Source organism: Seriola lalandi, unplaced genomic scaffold (genome assembly GCF_002814215.2).
Source record: "Seriola lalandi dorsalis isolate HSWRI2012SDOR001 ecotype SW California unplaced genomic scaffold, Sedor1 jcf7180002052044, whole genome shotgun sequence".
NCBI lineage: Eukaryota > Metazoa > Chordata > Actinopteri > Carangiformes > Carangidae > Seriola > Seriola lalandi.
Window position 1 is genome coordinate 32119 of NW_019522597.1, and position 15562 is coordinate 47680.

Here is a 15562-nt window from a genome sequence, read left to right on the forward strand (position 1 = left end):
GGGGGGGCATGACACACAGCTGGGCGTGCTCAGTGTGACGATGGCAGGTGGCTGTAACAGGACTCACCTGTGCCTGTGTGTCAGAGCCGCTGGGCGTCATGCAGGAAGCAGGAAGCAGCAGGTTGCTTTACTGCAGCTCCCTGAGTTTCAGGCTCCGCCCACACGACTCCGAGCTCCTAAAGCAGACCTTCAGGAACTCTGCTGGACCCGCCCACACCCACGCTCTCTCCTGATTGGCTCTCCTCAGCCTGGACTACCAGTGGTGAATACAACATGATGATGAATGACAGTGTCACTGACCTTGTTGTCTTTGCAGCTGTTGTTCACTTACATTCTCAGTTTTAATGCTACAGCTGTCTCTGCTGTTCCTCCTTCAGAGGAGACGATCTACTTCCTGTTTACACCTGCTCACACATGCTCAGTGCAGGTGATGGTCATGGACGGAGATGGTTTCTGATACGGAGCTAAAACACTGATTGATTTGGTTTTAAAATGAGAACAGTCGTGTGGACGAAGCCTCAGCTCATCGTTTATTTGATAGGACTTCACTCTCATCCAGCTGTTCTCAGAGAAACATCTGTAAACAGCTGCTGGAGACCAAACACAGAGCTAAAAGAGAGGGAGCACTGGACGGAGAGTCACGGGCCGGTCGCACAAAACACCTTCAAGTCTGACACTTTAGTTTAACGTGTCCTCAGCTGAGGCGGTTCCTGAAGGTGCTGCACAGTCTCTTACAAGGTTTCAGGACAACACTTCACATATTTAACAGTAATTTAAGTTTGTTTGCTGCCGTTAGCAAGTGTCTCACACTCCTGTTGTTTTGGCGGGAACTTCAGCAGGTGAACTTTGGTCTCAAGGTCTTTTGTGCAACAGTTGAACTGACTTTAAGGGATTCTTTAAGTAAGAGACTAAGATCAGGAGAAAACCTGAAATACTTAAGTGAAGGTTTTAAGGAAACCTTTAGATGACTTAAGGGTGATTTGTGCATCAGTTTTTATTTTAAGGAAACGTTAACCCAGACTTTAAGGGAAGTGTTAAGGTGTTTTGTGTAACTGGCCTCAGGGTGTTGAGGGATCAGGGTTCTGGTTCAGGGCGTGAAGGAGGTCTGACGTACGGACCTCGTCTCTAAACTCTCATCTGTGGACGTTTAATCCACTGTGCTTCATCAGAGCTCAGCATATATTAAACTACAGGTTACCATAGCAACAGTACAGCTGCTTCAGGCTTTGTTAGCAGTTAACCAACTGTCAAACTAACCCAGGGGTTCAAACGTGGACGTGGTGGCGACGATGATGATGATGATGATGATGATGATGGGAACTTTTCTAAGACACACCCTGTGTGTGTGTGTGTGTGTGTGTGTGTGTGTGTGTGCGTGTGTGTGGGGTTGTTTTGTCCTCCTCGGTTGCTCCTCGTAGACTGCATGCTTAGACTGTTTGGTTCTGGCATGAATGTTTATCACTTGGTAGAAAATGATCTGTTGTGATCGTGTTTGCAAAAAAAAAAAAAAAAAGTAGATATATTATAAATATAAATATAATATACAGTGGAGATCATCGTCACCCACGTCTGTCCATTTTCTAATCATCCTGTAAATGTACAGATCAGCGCCTCATCTGTCCACAATGATTTGGTGTGTGTGTGTGTGTGTGTGTGTGTGTGTGTGTGTGTGTGTGTGTGTGTGTGTTAGGTTCTACCTTGTAGCTGAAGATGAATCCTGTTTTCTGTATTAATCTGCCTTTTGTTGCTCTGACTTCTTCTTTTGATTGTAAACTGTGATGCACTCTTACAACTGAGTCGTCATTTTTGTGTGTGTGTGTGTGTGTGTGTGTGTGTGTGTGTGCGCGTGTGTGTGTGTGTGTGTGTGTGTGTGTGTGTGTTTACAGATCAGGATGAGAAGTTAATCTAATGTTATTGATGCTCAAATTACTTTAATATACGAGTAAAAACTAGAAATTTATCAATTTAAAAATGTAACCGTATGTCTGAAGTATATTGATAAGTTGTTAATTTAAAAACAGTTTGTTTTGTTAAAATTATGACATAATTCTGAGATAATATCTTAGAATTTTTATTTCTATTTCAAAGTTTTAATTTTGGCAGGATTAAGCTTCCATACAACTGAACATGTGCTCATATAGAAATACAGAGAAATTCAGCTCTTATTGGACAAAGTGATGAACATTGAGGCAAATGAAAGTGCAGCAGCTTTTATATGAGAGAGTAAAGATACATATAAATATTCTGGAAACATCAACGACAAATAAAAACACTGGATTTTGAAAAATATAAAAACTGAAACTGTACACATATAAATAGACTTCTCTTACAGTCACACGTCAGACATTAACACTAGACGACCTGTAGGGGGCAGTGTGGTGCTGCCTGAAGAATAAACAGGTTCACTGGTTGGTTTGTGCAATAACATTAATATAATTATTAGTTCAACAGGACAGTCGCTCAAAAACTCTTGAAACCAAATTATTTCTGCGTGGCCACTGTGAGGCAGGTTTCTCCTGTGGGTCTGGACTCAGGGCTCCTCGATGGGGGGGCTGTTGAAGCAGCCGCCGGGGATGGATCTCAGGATGTCCTCCAGGTTAGCGATGTCGCCCAGGATGGTGTCGATGTCCCCGTTGATGCCGACCAGCCTGCGACGCATGGCGGTCTCCTGCTGCTCCATGTCCCTGAGCCGAGGCCTCAGCTGATCCTGCACGTCAGTCTGAGCGCGGGCCAGAGAGGCCTCCAGCTGCTGCAGCCGGTCCTCGTCCACGGTGCCGGGCTGGTCTGAGGAGGAGGAGGAGGAAGAGGAGGAGGAGGAGGAGGAGGAAACAGTCATGGAGGACCAGGGAAAAGCATTTACTTAATTTCATAATTTAACAGGCATTAAAAGTAGGATTGTAAAAAGAATTTATACATGAACGATTAATCATCAATAAATACTTCAGATTTAAAAATGGATTTACAAAAACTGAATAAAACTCATTAAGTCAACCATTTATAAATACATTTATTAATTCATCAATAAATAATACAATTTTAAAAATGGATACACATTCCTGGATTCCCTCTTCATTCCTTTGAGCTAATCAATTAGTTTGGTCTTTCAGCCTCTCCAATTAGCCTTTCTGTGACACTACTGAAAAAACCTGATATGACTGGTGAGCTCTCCAACCAATCAGAGGGCTTGTTACATCTCATGGCCAGTTGGGATTGTTGAGCCTTTATCAGCACTGAGTGTCACAGGGAGGCCAAATGGCTAGCTAAGCTAATCGATTAGCTTTTCATCCTGGAAATCACTGATTCTCTCGTTCAACATGAAAACAACGGCTTGTCTCTCGCTGTTGCTATGACGCTCTGAAGACAACATGACATTAGGGAGCGAATGTATGTTTAACATGATGCAATAAGACGAGTTCAGTTCATCTGCTGCAGCTGAACATCCTGAAATAACGTTTAAAGTCCAGGGCCGGTCGCACAAAAACACCTCAAGTTTTCTACTTCAGTGCGACACTAGAGGTTTGAGTTCTCCTTAGCTGAGGGAGTTACTTAAGGGTGTGAAGCAGTGAAAGAGATTTTACACCAGTAAAATTCTACTGTTTCCATGGAGACTGTTGATTTAGGAACATGTTCATGTTCATCCTTTATCACCATAAACTCAGTCGTGTTCCAGTAAAGACAGTGTCCGAGGGACCTAAGGTCTTTAACGGTTTAACTGACATAGATAAGGAGAAAACCTTGAATATTTAAGTGAACATTTTTAAACGTTTTTATTCTATGGAAATCCTTAACTTAGACTTCAAGAAAAATCTTAACTTAAGGTGTTTTGTGCAGCTGTTTTTATTTTAAGGAACCCTTAACTCAGACGTAAGGACAGTAAAACCCTGTACTCACTCATGTTGGCCAGCAGGTTGTTGATGTCTCTCAGGGTCTGTCCCACGGCGTTTCTGGCCTGTCTGGCGTTGTTGAAAGCTGCAGCTGCTCCGACGGCCGCCTGCAGAGGAAACATTCACACCGTTCACTTTATGTCCGACAGCGTGTCTTTACCTGACGGGTCGTCTCTGGGTGGACACTTTACCTGTTGAGCGTCGTCCTGCAGCCTCCTGGCGTCGTCCAGCTCAAATTCCAGGTCTCCGACCACATCGACCGCCTTCGTCCTCAGATCCTTCGCCTCCTTGTTCAGTGCGGTGGCTTCGTTCAGCAGACCGGTGTGAGGCGGCAACGATCCAATCGTTCCCTGGAGAACAGAGACACCCGGTCAGCTCAGAGCCCAGGGCCCACACCAGAGTCAAGCCCTTCATATGAATATGCAACTCACTGACACTAACTGAATGTCCAGAACCCACATGTTCTGTTTGTTGCCTATCAGTTTATTGATTAATCATTGATTAAACAGGTGACTGACTGACTGACTGACTGACTGACTGACTGACTGACACGTCTCTGGTGGAACAAGCAAAACAAACATTTGAATATGTCAGTAACAGACCTGGAGTTGTTGTTTCGCTCTGTTTTCTTTAGGCTAACAGTTTCCCCCTGCTTCCAGTCTTTATGCTAAGCTAGGCTAACACACACACCGTTTTCTAAGGCTGGTTTTTACCTCCAGACTGTTGACCAGGCCGTCCAGCATGTTGATTTTTCCCAGTGCACCAGTATAATCTGTGGACACTTCATCCAGGAGGGACAGCGTGTGATCGTTGTTGCGACTGGCCTGCTGGATGGTGGCGTTGATGCCGGGGAGACGCTTAATGGCGGCATCAGCCAGAGCTCTGCTGCCGTCGATCTGCTGGTCGAACCCTGAGGAGGAGGAGGAGGAGGAAGAGTCACGTTCTGTCCAGAGTTATAAACAAAGGAGAAAGTTTAATCTGCCAGTCAGAGCGTCGTGTACCTCTCAGGGTGTCGAGCGCGACGTCCAGCTCCTTGGTGTTGCTGTTCATGAGTTGCAGGGCGCCCTCGGTGTCAGCCTTGGCAACGTTGACTCTGTCCAGCAGCTTGTTGAAGTCCTGCAGACACAGACAGGTGTGAATCAATGTGACACAACAGAACTGAGACCAGACTGATTCAGGGTCAGCAGTTTAGGGTTCGGTCTCATTTTGATGCTTTTACTTGTATTGTGCCTCTTCTGGCTGAAGAGCATCTGCATGTTCTCATGAGACACGTGAGCCAACTGCTAACATGCTAGCCAGCAGTTAAGCTAACTAGCTTATTGAAACTGCTGTTTATACTTAATGAGAGCAGTAAGGAGCTAATAGTGAACTCTCCTCTGGTTCCATATGCCCACTATATGGCTTAGTCCTCTGTCCGAGTCTGGCCCGTACACCTCCACATCTGGGCTGATTCTGGCTGCTGCTGACAGCTGGAAGATTTTGTGTGTGTGTGCCAGAACTGGTCCAGATGTGGAAGTAGCATCAGACAATCATGATGTATATGGGCCAGACTCGGGCTGAGGAACTGGGCCTAGACTGGGCCACAGGAACACGAGTGTGTGGCCAGATTTATTTAGAGATTGTGTTTATGAAAGTTGAACTCTATGCGAAAGGTTCTCCAGTGTTGGATGAGTTCTGTCTGTACCTGCTGGGCGGCTTGGCCCTTGGCCAACAGGTCCCTGGCGGCGGCCATGTCTCGCTGCACGCCGCCCTGCAGTGCCTCAAAGCCTGCGATGTTCTCGTGCGCCACACCCTTCATACCGGCAAACCTGGAAACCATGGCGTCCATCTCCCCCTGAGCATCATGGGAAAACACACAGACGGTCTTACACAGAGGAAATATGAACTTATTCTGTAAGATCATCTTTCTGAAACCAAAGAACAGATTTCGACGTCTAGCAGCAGCCGTTACCTTCAGGGATGCTGGGAGGTTTTGCTCCATCTTGACGATGTTTTTCAACATGTTGTCCGCCATTTTGCTCTCACCCTTGGCGTCGCTGCTCAAACGGATCGCGTGGTTCTCCATACCCTTCACCCTGGCCGAAGTCTGGTCGTACCTGAACGCACACGGATATCATCAGTTCAACGACATGTCGAGGGAGACGCTCTCATGGACAGAGTCTTGTATCTAACAGTGTTTGAACAATCATTCAAATAGACGCTACTCACATTGTCTTCAGATCTCCGATCAGCTCTTTGACCTTGTTCTCTCTGGTCATGAGAGTCCGGACCAGACCCAGACTCTTCTCAGAGTCGCTCAGAGCCATGTTGGCGGTTTGCTCCACAGCGGTGGCCTTTGTCTGATGTCTGGAGACGGACAAAGAGGAATTATTACTGCTGACAGCAGTGAAGACACAAACATCTACTGTAATGTATCAGTGACACCATGAGATCAGTATAATGGACTTACTTATCTGCCAGGCTGGTCGCTGTCTGCACCAATGAAGACAACAAGTTTGGACCCAGTGCAGGAGCATCTCCAAGAGGAAGGTCCTGACAGGAGGGAGGAGAGGAAACAGGTTATAACCACAAGAAAACACCATAATTTTCTGGATCTTTATTCTGAAGGGTCATTCTTAGTTGGCATTATAGGTAATTACTGTAAAAAGTGATGGTGTCATTTATAAAATGGTGAACACTTCCTGCCATCCAGGGTCAGTGTAATGTCTTACAGCTGATCTGAGGTTCCTCTTGGCTTCCTCCAGTTTGCGTTTCATCTCATCCATCAGAGTCTGGACCGTTTTCACCTCCGTCTTGTAGGTTTTCTGTTTGTGTTTGATGTCGTCGGCCGTGTCGGCGAGGTTTTGGATGTCCTGTCCCTCGGCCAGCTGACTCCTGCTAATGGACGACAGGCGACGCTGCAGGCTCTTCTCCAGGTCTATTGGACACAAGGGAAGTGACATCATCAACGTCCTCTTATCAGATTTGTACGACTGAAGTGTGTTCAGCTGCAGTTCTTCACACATCTGAAACTCATACTTCCTGTCTCAGGTAACTGATAAAGAATCAATAAGTGACATCAGTGACGAAGCGTCAGCTTACCTTCGATCTCCTCAGTGTCGTCCTGCAGGTTGTTCACCAGCCGCTCAACGGCTCTCAGAGCAGCCTCCATCTCGGCGCCGTTGGCTGGACTCAAACCTCCGTCCATGTCTGAGAACTTAGTCTCCAGATCCTTCAGTCTGGCAGCGTACGCCTCCATCTGACGCACAGGAAACAGGTTTGGACAATGTTAGATACTGTGTTTTCAGCATGTCCTGGAGCTCTGCTGCCCCCACGTGGCCAAGCAATCAAACTACACCTGAAAACTGGAGGAGTTAGTTTAATAGAACCAATCAAAGCGCAGTGTCATTTAAAGAAAGTTTTCACACCTGTACCTTTGTCTTGATGGGGCTGAAGCAGGCGGGGCAGTTAGATCGTTGGCACCTCAGACCCTCGAAGCCCGGTCTGCATCGACAGCGACCAGAGTCATCACACTGTCTGGACTCAGAACCCTGGACGTCGCAGTCACACGCTGGTCCACAAAACAAGAGAGGAGACCACTGTTAGTGACTTTACAGATCCAGGATCCCGAGTTTCTCAGGTTACTGTGTTAAAACTATCAAGTTTCAAGTTCTCCAGTTGAAATTTAACCAACTTCATCTAAAGATATTGAACCATTTTTATCCACGTTAAACTCCCATATGAAGATGGTTTCAAAATTACCTTTATGAAAGATTTCAGTGAGTCAAATCTGGAAATATCCAATTTGATTTTTTTACCGGTAACAAAAGGTGTTCCACAAGGATCAGTTCTAGGCCCATTCTCCTTTACAGTCTACATCAATAACATAACATAAGATTGTCTCTTCTCTAACCGACTGTGATGTCTGTCTTTACACAGATGAGATAAGATAAGAAAAACCAAGTTCAAGAGATGTTGATTTGACACAACTTCAAGAGTCACAGACTATAAATATGAAGGTATTTGTCTGGATGAATCATTTACTGGACCTCAGGACCAGACCAAACTCGCTCTACTAATTCTCTTCTCCTTCAAGTCCCGAGGAATTTCTTTGAACTTGGAAAATCTGCCTTTAGTTTTTGTTCCAAACACATGGACACACTCAAGATTGACAAACCAGCTTCCACTTACATTTGCAGGCGTCGGCGGCTCGGCTGTGGTAGAAGCCTCTCAGACAGGACTCACAGCTCCAGCCCTTCGTGTTGTTCAGGCACTTCAGACATTCGCCGCTGCTGCGGTCGCAGCTTCCCGCCACGCTGACGTCCATGTGACCGTTACACTCGCAGGGTCTGCAAGGGCGCCGCAGTCCAGCGACTCCTGCGGGGTCTCCATAAAACCCCTCCTGACAGGCGTCACAGCGAGGACCTGAAGGCCGACGCAGACACAGTATCATCAGTGAACGAGCAGTAGATGATTGTAGAGCCTTGTTAGCATCTACACTGATTAATCAATTAATTCCAAGACCTAAAGCTAATCATTAGAGTTTCCTCAGATTGGTACGGAGGCTCATTCAGGACTGGAACATTTCACCAACTCATCACATTCATTTCTGATCCAAAAAGCATCAAACAGCAAATTAGATATATTTGAGTTAATATTAAATAGAAACATCTTTTGTCTTGTTTAGCAGTTCAGGGCCGGTCCAAGACTGTATGGGGCCCTTGGCAGAATTTGACCTGGGGGCCCCCACCACCTTGGCACCACCCACACTATTGATAATTGTCAGAGCTTGATCATTCACACACCTTCTGTAAATCCAACACACCCATTCATTTAAGTATGGATATTAGTATAGTATAGATTACCATGACATCATGTATCACAAATAAAAAAAACATCACAATGAGCAAGAGGAGCCGTGGGCTACAACCAGAACTGGGTTTGTTCTGGAACGTACCGGTGGTTCCGGTCGGGCAGTTGTCACACCGGGGCTCCAGTGAACCAGCGGCCAGTGAGCAGGACACTCCCTCCGGACAGGGGCACTTCACGCAGGTCTGGAGCTGCCATGGGTCTCTGTACAACCCCTCGGGGCAGTGCCGCTCTCCGGGCGTCTCGTCGGCAGAGTAACAGTCTCCGGTCTGAGGGTCACAGCTGCCTCCTCTGCAGCTGCAGGGCTCGCAGGGGCTGAAGGCTCCGTCTGCGGGGGTCCTGCGTCTGAAACCGGCTGAGCAGCGTTCGCAGAACTCGCCCTCGTATCCAGCGGGGCAGCTACAGGTCTGAACCCAGCCGGCCGGGACGCCGTCCCCACGCTGCGCCGACACCAGCTGCACGTTGTCAAGGTAACCACGTCCTGAGAAGACACAGTTCATCACAGTTCATCTACTACTGACCACTAAACACCAGGATCACAAACATCAGATATGAAATGTGAGTGAATGAGCTGAAGTCATGAATCAATCCTTCAGCATCTTGTTGGTTTATAAATGTTGGAACTTCAGCTGTTTCTAAAGTGGAAACATGATGTTTTATAACCTCAGATTTAGTCCAGGGAGTTTCCCCAGGTTATTGAACAGCATTTCTCTTCTTGTTTTGGGGCCGACAAGGAGGATTGCAGTTTTGTCCTCATTTAACTTTAAGAGGTTTTTGCTCATCCATTTATTTATTGCTAGAAGACAGAATGGAGCTCATAGCTGCAGCATTATTCAGCAGAGATGTACAGATCTGTGTCATCCATGTAACTATGGAAACATACAGTACAGAGGAGAAACTCACCGTTTTCGCCGAAGGTCGCCCGGATCTTGATGGCGGTGAGGTTCTGGAGGAGCTTCTGGAACTGGAGGGAGGAGAGCTGAGGCCTCCACCTGCTGCCGGGTCGCTCGTCCAGTCTGTTCGTGAGACAGAAGACAGAGTTTCACACGTTTTTACTCACGGCCAGGCGGTGGACGTCATCCAACAGTGCAAGTATCTTGGGACAACAACTGACAACTAACTAACTTTTGACTCAAACACTGCTGCCGTTTGTGGAAAGGCCTGTCGGCGTCTGTACTTCTACCGCAAGCTTAGACGTTTTAATGTCGACACCTGTTTTCTGAACATGTTTTATTCTTGTTTTATTGAGTCTGTTTTAACCTTTTCATGTATCTGCTGGTTTGACACAAATACTTTGAGATTTGAGCTAAAACCAAAACCACAGACAGGTGAGTTAAACTAAACTCTCCTGCAGCCGTGGATCTATGCAGCTTCAGCTACCTGTGTACAGGTGTAATTATCCGTCAAGATTTTGTGTTTTATGGTGCAGGCGTTGTGTTCCTGCAGCATCACTACTGAAGTCAATCTCATGAGCCTCAGCAGCTGCAGATGTGTTTCTACTTGCTCTGATTCCAGCAGCAGGATTCCTCCGCTCTGACAGGAATGTTCCAGTCCAGAGAAAAAAGTCTTGAAGTATCAGCGAGGCTGAGCTCAACCTGTGGCGTTTAATTTAAGCTCTGTGAAGCACCAGGCGGGTGGAGCTCATCACGTCAGGAGTGGTAAGTGAGAATAAAAATGTGTGGTGACGACGGATCTTCTCTCTCACCTGAAGCTGTACTTGATTTTCTGTCCACAGGGGACGATGGACCGAAGGTCGCCCAGGGAGGCGGAGACTCTGAGACCGGCGCCCTCCAGGATCATGTCATTGGTGGACGGGTGTCGGACGCCCCGGTCCAGACGTAAGGAGAAGGAGAAGTTCTGACCATAACTGAGCAACTGGTTCCCCAGGTAAGGACCTGTAGGAGAGGAGACACCTGGTCAGGAGGAGGAGAAGAGGACACAAGGAAAGGAAAGGAAAGGAAAGGAAAGAAGGAAAGGAAAGAGAGAACTGGGTGACAGCAGCAATTATGAACGAAATGAAAAAGAGAAAAGGAAGAGCAGGTGATAAAAGGAAGATAAAGGAGGCGGGGTTTATTCTCACCTGGGGCGTACAGGTAAACTGGCAGGCTGTTTTTGGAGATCACCTCCAGGTCCCGGTGTGTTGGTGACCATCTGAAATGAACGTCACTGGGGGTGACGCCCTGAGCCGTCGCCACCGTCCAACCGCCAGGACCTGAAAACACAACACACTTCACACACTGCAACCACTTTTATTTTGAAATTACTCCCCGACTCCCCTGTTAACTACTGAAGCTGTCTCTGGTCTTTTATTGTGAAGAGGTAAACGGTTACCATCGGTGAAGGTGGAGGTGATGTTGTGGATGGAGTAGCCGGATTGTGCAGAACACTGGCTGCTGTGGCCGTAACAGAAACATGGCGTCTGATTCCCAGAAACCTCTCTGCTCTGACGTCTGAAAAACACAACAGTTAGTGTCGGTTGAAGTTAAAGTGCTGAAAGGAGGTGAAGCGTCAGTTTTAATACTGAAAGGAGTTGAAGCATCAGTTAAAGTTTTACTACTGAAAGGAGTTGAAGTGTCAGTTAAAGCGCATTAACTGAGTGTAGATTATTGTAAAGAGTCTGTGGATGTGAAGTGCTCTCACCTTTGCGTGCAGCCGTTCGGTCCAATTGGTCCATCAGGGCAGCCGTCACATTTCCTTCCTGTGACTCCTTTTTTGCACCTGCAGCGCCCCCTGCTGTCACATTTAGCACTGACAGAACCTGAGGGAGAGGACACAGGTTTAGACACCCAGCAGCAGCTTCTCTTTCCCCAGCATCGGGGACAGGTATGTCGTAGTTTCTCACCTATGGAGTTGCAGCTACAGGGCGTGCAGCTCAGTCCCGCCCCCTCCTGGTAAAAGCCGGCCTTGCAGCGCTCGCAGTGGCGGCCCTCTGTGTTTTCCTGACAGTCGACGCAGCGGACCCCAAAGGCGTCCCGAAGGCAGTGATGAGCTCTGCCATTGCAGTTACAGCGCAGGGCAGCTGAGGAGGACACGGGAGTCAAAATCATTCTGTTTATTTTGAATTGAATTTAAATCATTTATTGGACATTTCTTCTTGCTCCTCTGGTTGTTGATTCTTTGGTGCGTAAATACATTTACAATACAACACATAATCCCTGCTAGCGCCCCCCAGAGGCGGCAGTCTGCATTACAGTTACAGTGACAACTGATGATGGAGGGAGAGGAAAGGGGATTGTCCTTTGTTGAACATGAATATCCTCAGTAGATTTGAATATGATTTATATCGTGTTATACATTAAAACATAATAGAAATCTGAATCAGAATCACGGTCTCTTTTCCACTGAGCTGTAACATGACCAAACAGAGTGTTACAGATGTTTACAGAGGTTGAGGCGTCTCGTTTGTTCTGTGGTTTGTTCACAAATCCAAGAAAGTGCAGCCCCTCCCACCCTGAAGCCCTGCAGACATCAGGGTCCCGCCCAAACCAGCCGACGCCCAGCGTGAGGAGACGCCACTGAGCCGGGATCATCACTGACCGACTCCACCAGGGAATTAACGCCTCGTTATAAACTGATGGTTTCAACAGGCTGCTGCTTGTTCCTGCTGTTAACAAAGAGCGGGAACTCCATCGTCAGCTGAGACAGGAACATAAACAGCACTTAGTGGTGAAGTCATGTAATCACAGCTCAGCCACATCAGCCTGTTTTCAAGTGAAATTCATTTCCTCGTTTATGGAGGAAGAATCTCAGACATTTAAATCCAAAATCTAACAAATCAAACTCCAGGTAACAAGACGCAGAATCATGTGTTATTGGATTAAATATTGATTCATGTCTTTTCATTATCAACTTCATTTGTGAATTCTCATCTTAATCTATAATTATACATTTTTATTTTTGATCATTAACCTGAATCAGTGAAGTAACTTGTTAAATGTCGTGGAGTCACAGTTGAATCTTCTGAACATGAAACGTCTTTGGTCCAAAGATGTTGGTTTATAAAAGCTGAAGTTTTTCTCCACCTTCAGTTTTCTACTTAAATATGACACTTAAGGTTTGATTTCTCCTTAGCTGAGGGAGTTACTTCAAGGTGTTGCACAGAAGAAGTTAGTTAAGGAAAAAAGTTAAGAGATTTTACAGCGGTACAATTCCGCTGTTTCCATGGAGACAGTTTGTTTATATTAGCTTGTGACACCTGTGATCACGTTGAAGAAGCTGCTGTCTCCTGATGGAGCCTCACCTCAGTCAACTTTACGGTTTCACTGACTTTAAGTGATTCCTTACGTTTAAAACCTTCAATACGTAAGTGAACGTTTTAAAGAAACCTTGAGGAGAAGACTGAAGGAGCAACTCTTTTTATTTTATTTATTTTAACTCTTATTTTAAGGAAAATTGAACTCAGGCTTTTGTGTAACCAGCCTTTGAACACTGAGTAATTTACCTGTCCACAGGTGTTCGGAGGGGGGAGGGGGGGGGGTTAAGGTGCGTTTGTTTGTCTAAGTGTCTGGACGAGGTCGACTGATTCAGAGGTCGGAGCAGACTGTAGCAGCTCAGTCATGGTGGATACACTGTGACTCACTGTGACGGGAGGTAATGTACACCTGAGCGTTGCCGCCGGCGACTGTGAGCTCAGGTATAATTGCTTTGACAGGACAGTTTCCAACATGTGGAACATCCTGACATGACTCCGCCCTGAACACACAGAAGGAAACTTTGAACCCAGAGGGAACAAAACACACCAGAGCCCCGCCCACAGACGCTTCCTGTGACATCATAGCCTCACGCAGCAGAACCTGCCCACATCTGGAAACACATCAGGTGTGTTCTGGTCTGTACTGGAATCATCAGACTAACCTGGCTGCTGGAGCCTCACCCACAGGTGAGGGAGGGGCTGCAGGGGCCTCACCCATGGGTGCCTCCCTTCTCTCTGTGTCTCTTACATTGAGCTGCTGTGACGTCTCATTAAAATATAAATATCATATGTAACATAATTTAATTAGTGGTAGATTCTAATTAAAGTGAAACCTTGTTAGTTTAGTTTAGAGTTTCTATCTGCTGCTGATTCTCTCCTGTCTCTAGTTAAACCAGCTAAAACAGAGCAGCTGATCATTTCCTACAATTAGTTAAAAATATACAGATCAAAGACAATAACAACAACAACAACAACAAAAATAACAACAACAACAACAACAACAACAAACAGTCAAATAAAGGCAATTAACAACAGATACTATTAGATGTAAATTATCACAATTATTTCTATTCATTAAACATTATTTTGTAAAATAAAATCTCTAAATTAGACTATTGAAGTAAACCAAGGTTAATTTTAGTTTATAATAAATTAAATCTCTCTTTAATGAACCACATGTGCCTCTTGTTTTTGGAAGAGATCTTGACAATTTTAAGAATTGTTTCTCTGTAATTAGTCAATTTCTTTCTCTGTTTCTGCTGTTTGTTACAGAGCTCAGGTGAGTGTTTCCTCTCGGGCTGAGCTCAGGTGAGTGTTTCCTCTCGGGCTGAGCTCAGGTGAGTGTTTCCTCTCGGGCTGAGCTCAGGTGAGTGTTTCCTCTCGGGCTGAGCTCAGGTGAGTGTTTCCTCTCGGGCTGAGCTCAGGTGAGTGTTTCCTCTCGGGCTGAGCTCAGGTGAGTGTTTCCTCTCGGGCTGAGCTCAGGTGAGCAGATGGAGCAGATGGAGCAGAGTTTAAAGATGCTGAGCTCCTGCAGCTCTCAGATCAAGTAAGAAGAGCAAACACTTACTGTAGTGGTTGTATGTGGCCTGGACGGCGCAGACGGCAGACAGAAGTCCACACAGTGAAATCCAGCTGCTGCTCCTCATGTCGTGTGAATCTTTAAAACCAGATCAGTGTCAAATCCTCAGAAGCAGCAGATAAAACTCCTGCAGCTCCTCACAGCGTCGCCTTTTAACTCCTCTCCTGCTGCAGGTCTCAGCACGCCGCACATACTCACTTACTCACATGTGATTCACACACACACACACACTCAGTCAGAGGATATGACGGCTGCAATGTGTGTGTGTGTGTGTGTGTGTGTGTGTGTGTGTGTGTGTGTGTGTGTGTGTGTGTGTGTGTGTGTGGGACAGTGCGGGGCGTTGTTCTGGACGTTTACTGGGACTCTTCCATCACATTTCCATATTTCTGACACAGAGACGTTTCACAGACTTGAATTAAAAGTGTGTGTGTGGCCGCGAGGTGAAAACACTCTCTGTTCCTCACATGGAAAATATATTCAGATTGAAACTCGTCTGGAGAAAAGTTCAGACTGAACGGAGACAATCAAACATCATGAGTTTATGACCATGATCAGCTGTAAAACACCAGAGTTACACCTGCTGTGTGAAGCTCTACTTCATTTATAAATCATGTTTTAAGGACTTTGTATTGAATGTTTATATTTTATCTTTATAATCTACTTGCTTTTCTCTTTTCTTCACTGAGGGAGCAACTGTTGACCTGATTTACCTCCTGGGGATCAATGAAGTTTATTGATTCTGAGAGCTAATGAAGTGTTAGCAGCCCCAACACCACCAGTACACACATTAATAATGATCAATACATCTCTCACATCGATCAATCAATGTGTGTGTGTGCGTGTGTGTGTGTGGATTGTCTCCATTTGTAAACTGTATCCTGAGGCTGTGACACACCCTGAACCTCAGACACACACTTACTCACACACACACATTATGATCCATCAAACACACCCTGCCACTACCTGGATACACAGTCATACACTTTCCCCACCTCTGATCTGCACAAATACACTGCTGCAGGCGCACACACACACACACACACACACACACACACACAC

The 15562-nt window shown here is 46.0% G+C and overlaps 1 protein-coding gene across 1 annotated transcript; it reads right to left on the reverse strand.

The window, feature by feature from the left end:
• Window positions 1-2194: 2194 nt before the first annotated feature.
• Window positions 2195-14699, reverse strand: lamc2 (laminin, gamma 2). The gene is made up of 21 exons (XM_023399549.2): window positions 14492-14699; window positions 11575-11751; window positions 11373-11490; window positions 11064-11182; window positions 10813-10944; window positions 10438-10627; window positions 9636-9748; window positions 8821-9213; window positions 8055-8288; window positions 7298-7434; window positions 6966-7122; window positions 6596-6801; window positions 6334-6416; window positions 6093-6230; window positions 5836-5980; window positions 5569-5718; window positions 4886-5000; window positions 4598-4794; window positions 4076-4234; window positions 3892-3991; window positions 2195-2784 (listed from the first exon to the last, which is right to left on the reverse strand). The coding sequence occupies exons 1-21, from the start codon at window positions 14568-14570 to the stop codon at window positions 2531-2533; spliced, it is 3396 nt and encodes a 1131-aa protein (XP_023255317.1). The 5' UTR covers window positions 14571-14699; the 3' UTR covers window positions 2195-2530.
• Between the last annotated feature and the right edge of the window lie 863 nt (window positions 14700-15562).